The sequence below is a fragment of the Bos taurus genome, chromosome 17, assembly GCF_002263795.3.
Source record: "Bos taurus isolate L1 Dominette 01449 registration number 42190680 breed Hereford chromosome 17, ARS-UCD2.0, whole genome shotgun sequence".
NCBI classification, from domain to species: Eukaryota; Metazoa; Chordata; class Mammalia; order Artiodactyla; family Bovidae; genus Bos; species Bos taurus.
This window is the reverse complement of record NC_037344.1, coordinates 55,689,912-55,706,045: the sequence shown is the minus strand read 5'-3', so window position 1 is coordinate 55,706,045 and position 16,134 is coordinate 55,689,912. Positions and strand designations below refer to the sequence as shown.

The 16,134-nt window shown below is 39.7% G+C and overlaps 1 protein-coding gene across 11 annotated transcripts in view; it reads right to left on the bottom strand.

The window, feature by feature from the left end:
* CIT (citron rho-interacting serine/threonine kinase) overlaps positions 1–16,134 on the bottom strand; it is a 175,299-nt gene that overhangs the window by 35,805 nt on the left and 123,360 nt on the right. For all 11 annotated transcript variants that reach the window (XM_024977733.2, XM_024977735.2, XM_024977736.2 and 8 more), the window contains 2 exons: positions 7,057–7,110; positions 671–868 (listed from right to left, as the gene is read on the bottom strand). In XM_024977733.2, coding sequence (XP_024833501.1) covers positions 671–868; positions 7,057–7,110 — 252 coding nt within the window. The remainder of the gene's footprint in view (positions 1–670; positions 869–7,056; positions 7,111–16,134) is intronic.

The window sequence follows — 16,134 nt, the reverse complement described above, 5'->3', positions numbered from 1 at the left end:
CTTCTAACTACAGTCTGAAAGACACTATCTTTTTATCCTACAGACCAAGGGAGTTAGACAAGAACAGATGAAGGGCCATTTCTACTGACATCTTATAGAAAGAACTCAGAGGAGGGCCAGGGAAAAGAGACCACGCTTAACAATAAAGTAGCTTGGGAATTACCTGGCAGTCCAGTGGTTAGGACTCCCAGCTCTCCCTGCTGAAAGCCCGGGTTCAATCCCTGGGTGAGGAACAAAGATTCCACAAGCCTCACAACTCGGCCAAAAAAAGTTTTTAAAAAATAAATAAAGTGGCTCACGAAAGCAATCTATTCTATTTTTAATGGTTTTAAACCAAAATTAAGAACAACTATACATGGAACTTCCCTGATGGTCCAGTGGTTAAGACTGCGATTCCACTGCAGGGGGTACAAGTTTGATCCCTGGTCAGGGAACTAAGATCTTGCAAACCATATGGGGTGGCCAAAAAAATGAAACAAACAAAAAAACCCAAACTACACACTTCTAAAAGCTGTTTTTAAAACTCGCAAACCTGCAAAGCGCTGACATGACTGGTTTTACTGACAGGCTCAGTCTGAGAACACTTGGGAGAGACATAATTGGCACTTGCTCCAGAATCTAAAGGGGCTCCAGGTTTCCCAAGGTCTCCAACACTATTCATGGTCCTTACTTGCTTCTGGCTAGTGAGCTGCATCTCCCTCTCAGTGATCTCGCGGCGGAGATGGTCCACTTCACTTCGCAGCTGCACAATCTCGTCGTTGGCACCAGAGGCCTCATCGAGTTGTTTAGACAAGTAGAAGTTTTGGTTGTTGAGCTCGGCATTGTCCTCCGTCAGCTGGTTTAGCTGCTCCTCCAAGTCCGTGATCACCTAAAAGAGGAAAAAATCTGGTTACACATGGAGCAAGTTGGTTGGAAATGAGAAATTGCTTCTAAAGCCATATATACTCGAACCTCTGTGGTAATGATGACCAGCATTTGCCCATCCAGCCCCCGAGAGCCAGCCTCCAGCTGCCATACCCGCCTCCTTAGCGCCCAAACCCACATACGCTGTGGGAGAACAAGAAATGTCTCGAATTCCTTCTGACTCAGGATTCATCAGGAAAACATGGCAAGAGCAAATCAATCAAAAGCGACTGCCATATGGAAGGGGCAGCTTTAAATGAGATCAAGTTCATAATAGAATGTGGAGGATGCAAACTGAGAAAAGAGGAAGAGTAGAGAGACTAGTATCACAATCAGCTAATTAAGCTGAAATGCCCAGGACATCATCGACAGAACATTATCATGGGAGATGGTCTTAGAAAGCAAAATAAAGCTCTTATCAAGGAAGACTGAATGAGAGAGACCTAGAGTTATTTCAATAATATCTCAGGTAATAAATTTAATTTCATGCAACAAAAGAAAAAAAGGAAAACTTAAGGGACGTTCAGAATAATCCTGAAAATATAATACCGTATGGATGGCATAACTTTAAATGGTTCTTATACAGCTGGGTATCAGAAAATGGGAAAGCACGCATATGAAATTGTCATTTTACTGAAAGAGATTTAATCTGATTTTGCTAAATTATTTCCCTGCTCAATGGTGGAATGACTTTAATTTCAGCACATTTAGCTTTCCTATTCTCTTTGCTGAAGTTTAGTACCAGCGCTTGCAAAGAGCTTTTACATATAATACTTTCGAAATTTAAGGGCAATTTTCTAATAATAGTTGGAATGAGGCACACAGGCAGTAAATTAAATTTTATATAACAGAAAGGAGTAAATTAAAAGGAAATGCCTCTGGGCCTATGGTTAATTGTTTCCCATTTTCAAACCTAAAGCAGATTTAGTTTCTGAAACGTTGCCACTGTTTTCGTGACTAACTCCCTGTCTTAACCCCCTTTGATTATCAATTAAAAAAAAAACCTTACCAGGCACATAGAATTAAAGAATGTCAATTAGATAGAATTGTTCAGTGCAGTTCAGAAAACACAGCTTTTCATTTTGTTCACTGAGCTGATGAGCTTTTAATGCAGTAAGTGGTCTAGTAATTTGTACTTTAATATCAAAAGCCTTGTTAATTCCTACTATACTGGCTTGAGTAACGCTATCAGCTACAAGAAAGGGAATAAAGGTTATCCGGTCCAGTTCTTGGCTAAACCTCCTTCTTTATCAGCATGAGAAAAAAAGGGGGAAATCTGCAAGTCTGTCACTCCAAGCAGGCATTTGTGCTTCACAAGAACGCTTGTACCACCCTTTGAGTAATATGGTTACATCTCCCTAAAGCAGAAACAATGAATAAATGGTGCCTAATAGTTCAACAGGTCTCCTTCCTACACACAGTAAAGCCATTCCTTACGATGGTTTTTCTCCTAGACTCCAAATATCTTCACTGTGCTTCCTTTTACCTCTGCCCCAGAGCGAAAACAACAAGACTGATGAGGCAAACCCCCTAGAAGTCCCAGATAAGCCATCTTGAGCTTGGCTGTGTTGGTTTCTCCACCTATGATGCGGAGGTAAATACTATATAGACAACCTTCTCTGTTGCTCTGGTTTTAACATTTTGGATTTTTATTGTATGACAGTCTCCCTTAACGTATCATGTGAAATACAAGAGACAAAAATGAGTGACCAAGGTGTTAGTGAGGCATCAATGGTGGCCCAGGGGGAGCAAATAGACTAGAGAAAATCTACCTATATAAGAATACATACGCTGCCAAAATAATTTGCCATTCAAAGACATATTTAAGCCTTTAGGCTCCTATTCACTTTCTTTGACTCATTTAAAAAAAAGCCCTTTATTATATGCCCATTTCTGCCACCTCTCCTCCCCAAATTAGATTATAAAGTGCTAAAGAAAAAGACACTCATAAAAAGTCAGGGAGGTGCCAAGACTATTACTCTCACTTCAAGTGAAATGGACCCACTGAGTAGGAAGGGGCCTTCTATTTCCTTGTCCTCATCGCGTTTTCAAAGGGTCTCCTGTTTCTGATTTCTAGTTACAGTTTGTGGTGGCTGGCTTTGTGTTTTGTCATTATCTGTACTACCTATTTGACAAAAGGAGGATCATGTGTTTGCAGGAAGCATTCAAGAACTTGTTAGAGTGCGTTAACTGATCCAGACGTTGTACATATTCTTTCTGCCTCGGCCATAACACACTTAACTGCTGGAGTTGCCCACTTAGCTGCTGGTGGTATTAAGGGTTAGACGTACTCCCACACAGAGATATTGAGCTGATCTGAGACACAGGCAGTAAATTAATGATCTCTATGGTTTGGGAAAAAAAAAGGATAATAGGCAATCTGCAATTCTGAACCAGATTACATAGGCAAGGAGAATCCTTAGGTCCACTTTGTGGGCATATTCTCTCTACACCAAGGGCAAATGATCTGTGCCCTGTACCAGGAGACTGTTAACCTTTCAACCCCAAGGATACAAGGCAGCAAAGAGAAACTACACAGCTGACTCCATCTCAGTGGCAAAAAAAGATGAGGGAGATAGCTCCATAATGTAGGGGCCAGCAGAGCTTTCTGATATGCTGTTTGTACAGATAAGAGATCTGGGTAAAATTCGAACAGAAAACAAGAATACAAAAAATGTACCTACTCTCAGTACCCAAAAAGAAAATGTTCTAAGGTCTCTATTTGGGGTTATCTGTTGCTTTTCAAGTGAACCTCGTGGTTCTGCGATATATAGGTTACCTTTCACACCTCTGCTGGGCGAGCAGCAGAGAGAATGTTACCTGGTAAACATCCAAGAACATACCAGAGGTGAAGACACCAGCCAGACAATGAACATCAGGCTGAAAAGACACAGGCTGACGTCCTATTTTAATGCCTCATTCCTTCTTGAGGGTGGCTATTTGCATATTATTTATTTTTAATCTTATAGCTGACAGATTGATTCATAATTAAAACCATGTCATATGTTTGCCCACCAACTCCTCTCCAGAACAGACTTAGGTAGGGTTTTAGGTGCCAGATTGAATCAAATTCTTTTTTTAAATCTCTTCAAAATATAGAAATGGCCTGATCCTGAAAAATCTTACTGCTCATGAGCTTTTTAAAAGCTGCTAACTGGGAGCTCCTATCGATCGAGCTATTATAGGAGTTTCCACTGATAATGAAGATGACATTTCCCAGCAGAGACAGTCTTGGACAGCGGTGCCGAGAAAGGAGCATCTGTGTGCTCTTCTAAAGTGTCTGCAAAGCAGCCTTTGAACTTGCGGAAGGATAACTGAGATCCACTAGTGCTGCCAAGTATTGTTCTAAAGTAGTGGTTTTCAACCTTTTTTTTTTTTTAAGGAGCAGAGCTGTTTTCTAAACAAGATTCTGTTCTAAACCCAGTATGAGCAAATAATAGTTATCACTGATTAGCACATTCTATGGACCAGGCCCTGTACAAATGCTGATGCATCATTTAACTTTTGCAGGAACCTCCATGAGGTAGGTATTATCAAGTTTCTGATTCTGTGACTCGGTGTTTCCTAGATTTTACTGTTTCAGAAATCTGAATATATATGGGAACTAAACAGCTGTCTCTCTTCCCTCACCCAGTTCCCAAAGAGCAGTAGTTAAGTGAACTGTACATCCTACAATCAATGGTGCATTGGAATTGAGGACATATAATGTCACCCCATTTTATGGACGAAGAAATGGAGGCTCCAGTGTATAACATCACACAGGTTACTGAGAGGCCAGTTTAGAATCTCAGCTAGTCTATCTGACTCCAGAGCACATAGTTTGGACCCCCAAGCCACCCAGCTGGCCTAGCTGAAAGGTGGGTAGATGTCACTCTCTTGGGTTCCCCCTCCCACTAGGGTAGATCCCCAAAGGCTTCAGAAAGCCAAGGGTAAGTAAACGAAGGATTAGAAGTAATTGTTCCAGGAAAAGCAAATTTGAGGAATAAAGAGAGTATAAAAGTTATATAAGAAAGTAACCAATTTCGTAAGTTAAGAAAGTAACCAATTTTATTCTATATATTGGCATATCCTATTAAAACTAGATTTCTGATTTTAAAAATGGGGTGGGGAAGGGTGGATAACAAAAGTGCACAGGAAACTCTTGAGAGTGATGACTACAGTTGTCATTTTGATTGTTTTGCTAGTTTTAAAGATACACACACATTTGAAATCTCATTAGGTTATTGTACTCCAATTATCCCTCAATAAAGCTGTTTTAAAGTAAATAAATAAATGACTTTTTTAAAAAAAAGACTAAAGAAGAAGAAAACTCCAGATGAATGGAACAGATTATGGATGTACACATTTAAATGCATCCAAGATTATTTTAGGAAAAAATAGTAATGCAAAAAAAAAAAAAAAAATCACAGTGCTAAAATCATCTATATCTTATTCAGTGATCATTTATGAGCATGTATGTATATAAGCAGATAACTTTCATGTAAAAGAAGAAACCAAGACAATTAACAAACTTTAAAAGTAAAGCAAAAGAGTACAGGAACAGAATGTATCAATTTCTCAAGGAAGGGAGGTGAGAATGGAGGAAATCAACAGATATCCCTAAGGCAGGCTCACCCCACATCTGGCCACTGGCATCAGGCAGTACAGACCTAAATACCTGTCAGGCACCTACCAGAGTTAAGCGGAGGCATGTCCCATGACCTAGCTCTTCCACTCCTGGGCATATATATATATATATATATATATATATATATGTTCATCAGAAACAAAGGCTTGTAAGCACCAAAGGACCTGTACAAGAGCGCTTCCTAATAGCTCTGTTCCTACCACAAACAACTCCAACACCCATCAACAGGAGAACAGATAAACAAACTCCAGATCTAAACACACACTAGAAACATGACACCATAATAAAAAAGAACAAAATCATGACAGTGCAACATGGATGAACCCTCACAGACAATTTAAGTAACAAAAAGGCTCAACCCAAAGACCATATCTTCTAATGGTCTCATTCATATGAAATTCAAGAACAGGTAAAACTAATGTGCAGTATCAAAGATCAGACTACCAGTTACCCTTTGGGCAAAGCACACTGATGGGAAGAGGACAACAGGAGCCTTCCGGGAGCTGAAACATTCTGTATCTTGGTCTTTATTGTGGTTATACAAGTTGTCTATTCACATACAAATCAATTGAGCTGTACACTTAAGATTAGTTGCACTTCGTGCACTTTACTGTGTGCATTCTATAGCTAAATGAAGGGAGGCGGGATGTAGGGGGCATATACCATCAAGACTTAATGTCTCATTTATAGTAGGTAAAGAGAAAAGAAGGAGTTTATTACCAGAAAATAAAATATGTATATAGGACGTAGAAGGGTGTTTCTGGAAATTCACAGATGCAAATAATACAAATAGAGACCAGCTCACTGAGAACTAAGGAGGGGACAAAGCAATGAAAGGACCAAAGAAAGGAGGTAGAACCATGAATAAAGGACACCATCCCTACCTTCTGAAAGGGGCCTATTTCAGTCCTTCACTCTGATCAAAAATAGACATTTTACCCTATTACATAACCTATGAATGATGCTTATCTGCTCCTGGAATTGACTTCTCTCAATATAAATAACATCTCCCAAAGAGTCCTAAATTCTGCATTTGCATGTTTTAGGAAGCCAGATTCTGCCTGTTAGAAAGCTAACATTTCTAGATTCTCCAGGAGAAGAACTTGTTGGTCTTCCCTCTCTGAAGAGGCAGCAGGCTGGAGAAGCCTGACACATCTAATTGCCCCTACCATCTCAGGCCCACCTCAGACAGAAACTTCTAGATTGGAGAAGGAGGGGGAGCTCCCTTGGGACTTTTGTTGCAGCTACTGAGACCCTATTAGTGGTTCTGCAGGGAGAATTATTTTGACCATTCCAACAAGCCTTCTCCAAACATGAACGATGGCTTAAACTTTTATAACTGGCAGGAACCCAAGAAACTAAGGTTTTCTGAGGCTTAGAAACTTCCGCATCAGTTTGACCACATCAACTGCTTCAAGCTGAAAGTTTATATCAAAAATCAGCCACCGATTTTAGAAAGAGACGTTCCCCCTTTCCTTCTCAGTTTTAGTTCCATGTTATTTTCATCATCTTTGGTTAATACTCACAGTACAGCTGTTACGAAGGGCATCGAATTTGCGCTGGATTTCATCTCTATGTGCCTAAAAGGTAAGAAGTTGATTATAAATTTTTCATAGGGTGGAATACAAATTCTACATGCTATGGGTCAAATAAAGAAAATCACAAGCCAAGAACCCTGTTGCAGCTGCCCCACTAACTTTTTTTCCAAAGAATTAGTCAAGTCAAGCCCAACATGAGAAGCTACAGAAATACACAATGCCTATTGATAACAATGAACTATTTAGACCACACATGGGCTTCCCTTGTGTCTCAGCTGGTAAAGACCTGGGTTCAATCCCTGGGTTGGGGAGATCTCCTGGAGAAGGGAAAGGCTACCCACTCCAGTATTCTGGCCTGGAGAATTCCATGGACTGTATAGTCCATGGGGTTACAAAGGGTCGGACACAACTGAGTGACTTTCACTTCACTTCACTCATACCCTGTACAAATACATATAACATTCAGATTAAAACTAGGGACTAGCAGAAGAAAGGAAAAGAACATAGGAGGAAGTTTTAGTCTCTTTTATTTGTCTTACTCCCCATTCTTAACCTTTCCCTCTTCCCTCCAATTGGCTGCCTGCCCCCTGCCCCAAGCCTTCTCCCAAGAAAGAACACACATATGTAGATACAGGACAATAGCCAGGACAAAGTAGGGACTTTAAAAAAGAAATTGAATCCAAAGCTGTGGAGATTCAGAAATCCTATATAGACCTTGAAGTAAATATACAGGCTTTCACCAGGGTCGAGGTACTCTAAACCAGTAGGATTCATTCATCTGACAAGGATTTTTCGAGTACATACAATATGGCAGACACCGTAGCAAGACACAGCTCATATGGCCTAACCTTCATTCTGGCGTGGGCAGACAGAAATAAATAAGCACATGAGTACAAACAGTGGCAAGTGCTATGAAGGAAACAAACAGGGCCTAAGGAAAAAAAAATAAGGGTGAGGGGGGAAACTCACTTAGATGGGGTAGTCAAGGAGGGTTTCTCTGAAGAGGTGACATTTAAACTGAAATCTGCAGGATGATGAGGGGCCAGCCATGCAAAGAACATGAAAGAACAGAGGGAAGAGCATCTGCAAAAACCCTAAAACAAGAAAGGGTTGGGTGCATGTGGGGAATAAAAAAGGACTGAGTGGCTACAACAGTTTTTTATACTTCAAGTTGTAACATGAGAGCAAGGATGTCAAGACGGGGTTTTTTGTTTTGTTTTATCCAACAAAATGGAATAAACAGGATAGATTAGAAAACATCAGCATGCATCTTGGACAGTAAGGGTAAGTACTGTTGTTGGAAACTTGTTTTATTATTATGAACATAATTCATCAAGTATAAGTTGCTATCAACTGTAAAATTTACCACAGCTTTATGTAACATTAAGAAACAGAAGTATTGCTAATGAAACTATGACATGTTTATGTCCTTATGACTATATATATAGGCTATAAGATACATCCTCATTAGCTACCTTAAAAATTAGAAACACAGTATATATGTCCCCTTGTAGTAGACTGTAAGGTATAATGTATTCTTCTGTGGGTTGTGGCCAAATGACTTTTGAAAATCACTTGTCTAAGTCACAGCAAAAGAGGGAAAATGTGGCCCAAGTTGATGGTACAGAGGCAGGCCCAGAACCTTGAAGGCCCAGAAAGGAGTTTGGGTTTCATTCAAAATGCAATTAACTAAAGGTCAACAGAGGTTTTAAGATGTGGGATGACATGGCCTATCGTTTTGTGGATGCTGTAGGAAAAACATCAAAATAGGACAAATGTAGAAGGAAGTGGAACAACCACTGAGGAGGTTATTGATGTCATTTAAGGAAAAGAGGATGGTGGCTTGGAGCAGGACAGTGGCAAAGGATGGAGAGAAATGGATGGAGGTGAGATCTTTTTTGGAAGCAGAGGTAATAAGACCTGCTGATGGACAAGGAGGCCAAGGGTACCCTAACAGACTTTTGATTTGGGAGACAAGGTAAATTATGGCACCATTTGCTTAGCTATGAAAGCCCAAAGAAGAATCCAGTTTGAGGCAGAGGAAAAAGTGGTCCTCCTCTTTAAAAGAAATATTAGCCTCTATCAGAAAATCTAGGCCAACACTCAAAAGTCTACAAACAATAAGTGCTAGAGAGGATATGGAGAAAAGGGAACGCTCCTAAACTGCCGGTGGGAATGTAAACTTGTGCAGCCACTACAGAAAACAGTATGGAAGTTCCTTTAAAAATTAAAAATAGAATTACCATATGATCCAGCAACCCTATTCCTGGGCATATATCTGGAGAAAACTCTAACTCAAAAAGATACAGGCATACCAATGTTCATATCAGCACTATTTACAAAAACCAAGACATGGAAGCAACCTAAATGTCCATCAACAAAGGGACAGATAAAGAAGATGCAGTACATACATACAATGGACTATTACTCAGTCATTAAAAAAAGAATGAAATAATGCCATTTGCAGCACCATGGATGAACCTAGAGATTATCTTACTAAGTGAAGACAGAAAATGACAAATATCATATAATATTACTTTACATGGAATCTAAAATATGGCACAAATGAACTTCTTTACAGAATAAAAACAAACTCACAGGCATAGAAAACAAATTTATAGTTACCAAAGGGGAAGTGGGGGGAAATTAGGAGTTTCTGATTAGTAGGTACAAACCACTATATATAAAATAAACAAGGTCCTATTGTATAGCACAGGGAACTATAATATCTTGTAAGAAACCATGAAGGAAAAGAGTATGAATCACTTTGTTGTACACCAGAAACTAACACCACATTGTAAATCAACTATATTTCAATTAAAACAAAAAGGTCTATAAGTAAGTCAAAATATTCATCACCTAATTTAGCTGTGATATACTTTATAGTATCTCTATTTTGCCATAAACTAAGATTTCCACATGCTCAGTGGTAAAGAATCAGCCTGCCAATGCAGGAGATGCAGGTTCAATCCCTGGATTGGGAAGATCCCTCAGAGAAGGAGATGGCAACTCGCTCCAGTATTCTTGCCTGGGAAATCCCATGGACAGAGAAGCCTGGCAGTTTACAGTCCATGGGGTTGCAAAACAGTCAGGTATGACTTAGCAACTAAATAACAACAAAAGACTAGATTAGATGCTGCAGAAAAAAAGATTAGTGAACTTTGTAGACAGAGCAACAGAAACTATTCAAAATAAAATACATAAAGGAAAAAAAAAAAGACTTAAAAAAATTAATACAGCATCAATGAGCTGTGAGATAACTCCAAGGAGCCTGATATACATATACTCAGAATCCCTGAAGGAGTACAGAGGTGAGACCAAAAAAAAAATATCTGAAGAAATAATGGCCACAAATTTTCCAAAGTCAATGAAAAAATAAATCCACGGATGAAAAAGCCTAAATGATCCCTAAGCACAGGAAACATGAAAGGAATTAAGCTTGCATGAAATGAATAAATGAAAGGAATGGAATAAATGGAGTAAACATGAAAGGAATAAATCATATCATAATCAAACTGTTTAAAACCAGTAATAAAGAGAAAAAGCCTAAAACCAACCAGAAAAAAAGACAAGTTACTTAATGAGAAACTAAGAGAACAAAGATTTTTCACAGTGAGTAAGAGAACAAAGATTTTTCACAGGGAGGTTGGGGAGGTTTGGCAGGAAGGAAGCTAAAAGACAGTGAGTGGAACAACATCTTTACTGAAAGGAAAACAAAAACCTGTCAACCTAGAATTCTATAGCCAGCAAAAATATCTTTCAAAAATGTCAAAAATGAAGATGAGGGTTTCCTTGGTGGTTCAGTGGTTAAGAATCTTCCTGTCAATGCAAGGGACACAAGTTTGATCTCTGGTCCTGAAGGATCCCACATGCCATGAGGCAGTTAGGCTCTTGCACCACAATTACTGAAGCCCATGCACCCCAGACCCCATGCTCCACAACAAAAGAAGCCACTGCAGTGAGAAGCCCATGCACTGCAATTAGAGAGTAGCCCTCAGCTCGCTGCAACTAGAGAAAGCCCCAGTGCAGACAAAAATAAAATAAATAAAAACTTATTTTAAAAATGAAGGTGAAATAAAGACCTTTTCAGACACACCAAAGCTAAAGGAATTTGCCACCTGTAAACCTATACTACAAGAAATGTTAAAGGAAATTTAGGCAGAAGATGACAGTCTTAAATTTACATAAATAAAAGAGGATTAGAAACACGGTAAAACAAAAACCAGCAACTGCAGACTTACACATTTTAAATCAAGAGTTATCACTTAGAATCAGCTTCTCAAACAATTTTTTTCATCAACTAATTTAAAAGATTATAACTTTTCCCCAAAACTCAGCTTTTTTCCCAGCAACGATACAAGATTTATTAACTTAAAAAGGCAAGACTACTATTTATCCAAAGTAGAAACATGGCTATTTGTACTACTTGTGAATCTCATCTGTGGGTATCCTAGAGGAAGAAATACCACCCTTAAGTTATTAAACTCTAGGAGTTTACAGGAGTGAACAACTTTTTTTCTTTTAAGAACCAGATAATAAATACTTTTGGTTTTGAAGGCCATTCAGTCTTTGTCACAACTGTTCAACTCTGCTCTCATAGCACAAAGGCACCCACAGACAATATGTACACAAATAGGCATGATTGTGTGTTAATAAAACTTTATTTGCAGAAAACAGGAAGCATTCTAAATTTAGCCCACTGGCTGTAGCTTGCCAATTTCCACTCTAAATGACTATTTGGTGTAATATCTCTCAAAGACAGAAACAGGAAGCTAAAGAAAGGTAGAGCTAACTTCTTCAAAGCCTAAGCAGTGATCATTAAAAAAAAAAAAAGCTCTCTAGCCTAGACTGAGGAACAGAAGCCCTGTTCCTGTTCCACTTTTTGACTAACTGCAAAGTTTCCAAATAACACCGCACCATTAAAAACTTGTTTAACTGCTCTACAGCAGTCTGAAATTCCAATCACTAATATTTCTATTACAATTTACCATTATGAGGCCTTTGCATCATCTTGACACATCAAAATATGACACAGCAATCGTCTCTGAGGTTATAGTATAGGGAACTACCATCTTTATGACTTTTTATTATTGACTGAAATATAAACACAAGATGTAGAACCAACACTGTTGTGACTGCTGGAAGTACTGTAACAAACAGCGAACTGATCTGAGTTTAAAAATAGCAAGAAACAAACAAAAAAAAAAAATAGCAAGAAACATGTTTTATGTTTCTTTGAAATAAGTTGTAAAATGCATAAAAAACCAAAAGGTCACACAATAGTATATATGAAGGTAATAAAATACATAAGACAAGCTTTGAATTCTCTCAATAAAATATCCATGTTAATTAGATATTAGGAGTTACAGGGAATAAGGACTTATACCCTTAAAAACTACTGAGGACCCCAAAGGGCTTTTATTTATGTGAGTTATACTTATATTTACCACATTAGAAATTAAAGCATATCTTTAGTATTTATTTTAAAATAAAAGTACTGACTTTGTACCATTGGTGCAAATGTTAACACAATGAAAAATGCCACAAGACAGCTTAGTATTATGAAAATAATCTGAACTTGAGGACCCCCATGGAGCCACAGACCCCAACTTGAGAACCACTGATCTAGGGGTTGAGTGGCAAGAGGGAGAATGGACAGACTGCAGCCTGGAAATCAGAGAGGTACTCACTTTGGGCAGGGCTTATATCTTCTTTAACTTTAAGGAAAGTTACAAGAGGAATGAAGAAAAGAGAATTATTATGCAGCCTTGAAGAGAGAAAATACCCACAGAGCTGTGAAAAAGGAAACTCATGTTTAGAGGTCTGACTGTCTTCTGGGATCCATGGTCAGGATCCTACAACGGGTTTCACACATCCACCTCGTTCTTTGGGAAGGCAGGGACCAAGAAAGACTGTCACCTTAAGTGACCCAAGCTCACATCTTGCCTTGCCTATCATGCCCATGGCTTACTAATTCAATTCAATGATTGACAGTTATGTAAAAGAGAAAAAGAGCATGCATTGACTAATGATTTTAAGAAATCAAAGAGGATAATCCTGGGATGCCACCATCACACTGTGTTGGGAGGATCCCTTTCTTGAGTGTCTCTATTATTCAGCATAAGTCATGTAGCCAAATCAGTAAAAGAGCGTGAGGACAGACGTGAAGCAAGCTCACTGGGCCATGCCAGTGGACACAGAGCCCGTGCTGCTCCTCTGCCGAGGACTCATTCAGAGTTACATCCCCATCACATCATGTGTCTGCATGCAACGATGTGTGCACACTCAAATTCTCTCCCACAAAGGGATTACATGGAGTCTTACATTTCAGTTCCAGGTGGAAAAATTCTCTTTCCCCAATAACCAATGAAGCATCTTAAAAGCATGGCTTTTTGTATAAATTTGACTCTCCTGTTGGTCTGTACTTTGACTCAATCTTAGCTTTAAATGGCCAGTGAATTTCAATGCAAACACAATTGACAAGGTGGGGAAAAGGTGAAAGTGAAAGTTGCTCAGCTATGTCCAACTCTTTGCGACCCCAGGAACTGTAGCCTGCCAGTCTCCTCTGTCCATGGAATTCTCCAGGCAAGAATACTGGAGTGGGTTGTCATGCCCTCCTCCAGGGGATATTCCCAACCCAGGAATCAAACGGGGGTCTTCTCCATAGCAGGAAGATTCTTTATCAGCTGAGCTACCAGGGAAGTCTAGAGAAAGGGTGAGTGGGAGAAAAAAATAAAATCTAGGAAGATGGCTGCCCCCTCTGCCAAACTTCATCAAGGGTGAGCTCCCATTTAACTGTGTTCCATCTAACTTGGCCCAGGGACAGAGGCCAGAGGGGGTAATTGCTCCCCTCCCAGGTGAGAAAGTGGCCAACTCTTAGAGCAGTAATAGCCCATTTGACTATTCCCTTTTATTGATAAAACAGCCTGCTGTGAAGCACACAAACCACCTGGAAGATCACTTTGGACGCAGCTGACTGAATTTGATTGATGCTGACACTGGGTCTGAACTTGGGCTGGAACAATGAGACAGGGAGGGGGAGGGTGCTGCATCTGTGATCATTTTCTCTCTCAGAAAATATACACTTGAGGACAAATTCAACAAAGCCGTTCAGGCGACAGCCACCTGTGGTCCATAACCAGGTTTATGGGACATAATCAAGTGGAGGGGAGAGAAAAAACCCATAGCCTTCAGACTGAACTGAAGCAAACCGATTTGGGGTTTGGATTCCTGCATGATGCATTTACAAATAGCCGTGGACCAAAGGCACTTTCCTGCCATCGTTGTGAACAAGCCCAATTTTCCAAGGGATCTTCATCTGTGAGAACTGTACAGCCCCAGTTTCCAGACTTAGGAAAGTTCTTTTTTTTTTTAAGAAGATGCTCTCAGGCAGTGATCTCATCTGACTAAATTGAGTCGTGACTTGCTGCTGTGCAGGCGTCCTGCAGCCATTAGACACAGCCCTTTCCAACCGGCAGCAAGGCAGGACTGAAAGACTAATCTCCCCACAAATAAACAATAGCAATGCAAACATACCCTCCTGCTTCCAAACAGGCAGGGTAAGACGCACGGCTACCAGATCCTTCCCAGTTCCAACAGAGTAGAGATAAACGTGTCCTTCTCCTCTGCTCCTGACTAATAGGATTTGAGGGACTACAGGCCAGTCCCCTGGGGAGAAAAAGCTAAAGACACAGCGCTAAGCACACGGGCTCATCAAGTATGGATTAAATGACTGATGTCTCCTCCTTTCAGAGCTAGGGTGGTTTGTGGTTGGGGCTGGGGGTGGGGAGGGTGGCATATTAATATACAAAGCATTAAATATAATAGTGGCTGGATTTTAGGTGTCTTGTTTAGCAGCTAAGAAATGCTTTTGGCTGTCTCTTTTTGCATTCACCCCACTCCAGAAAGCATATAAGCCTTCTTGCCATATATATTCATTTCATTCTTACCTCTTTTTTTTTCCTTCTGTGATTTCCTTTCTCTCAGACTTTTCTTATTCTATCCTGTTATACTGTTTTGTATCTTTCCAAACTGCTTCCAATCCATTTTTGAAACAAGGCAGGGTATAAACAGATACTGTAACTAATTTCTTTAAACAAAATATTGGTGGCACGTGGCATCATTTAATGAGTGTTTTCATAAAGAAAACAACAGAAACTAAGGTTGCAACCAATATCTGAACTTGGCTGAAGTCCTGGAAAAGCTATTATGCTCAAGCAACTTCCACAAAGGAGTTACTCTGCGTTCCCCAAATCCTGGAAACCCCTGTATCCTGGACTGGTCCATAAGGACCCTGGAACTCTCAGATCATGTTCCCAATTTGGTCCCCAAACCCAACAGTGGGAGATAACGTCTAAGAAGAAAATTACTTAAAATAAAAAATATTTATATGTATATATATATTTTTTACACACACATACATACATTCTTTTAAACAGGGTAAACCATAAGCAACAAAAGTCCATGATCATCTGCAGAAGGTAATCCTACTCTGAAAGATGCTTTAGAGATGCTCACTGACAGAGATGGGGACAGCATCCAAAAATGAATCAGAATGAATAACATACTCACTTAGGTATTGAAAAAGGCACTGAACCCAATCAGCTGCATTGTGCCCTGCCCACAGAAGAGGGTATCCTGACCAGCAGGCATGAGTGTGACCATCCGCTTGGCAAGAACAATATGTTACCATTAGAAATGTATGCACTTGATTGATACCAGCCATTAAACTCATTCAGCTCTCTATGCCCAGATCCACCAAGCAGCCTTCCAAGAGAAAAGGGATTTATGACTAGGTTTTGCTGAAGGGGAAAAGGGTGAACATTAACCACGCAGGGTTTCCTGGTCAACTAGATGGATATATTTCCCTCTGCAAAGCTTGGAAGTTGGCATTTCATATGTAAAATTCTCATCAGTCTTGTTAGCCAAGGTCAGACTCTATGAGAAAGATCAATTGTGGAAATGGCCAAGCAAAGTACATTTTGAGACTTGCAGAAAGAACTAAGGTCTAGATCCAGGGACCACCCACCACCAAAGATCTATCTCCTGAGAACCCTCTTCATGTGA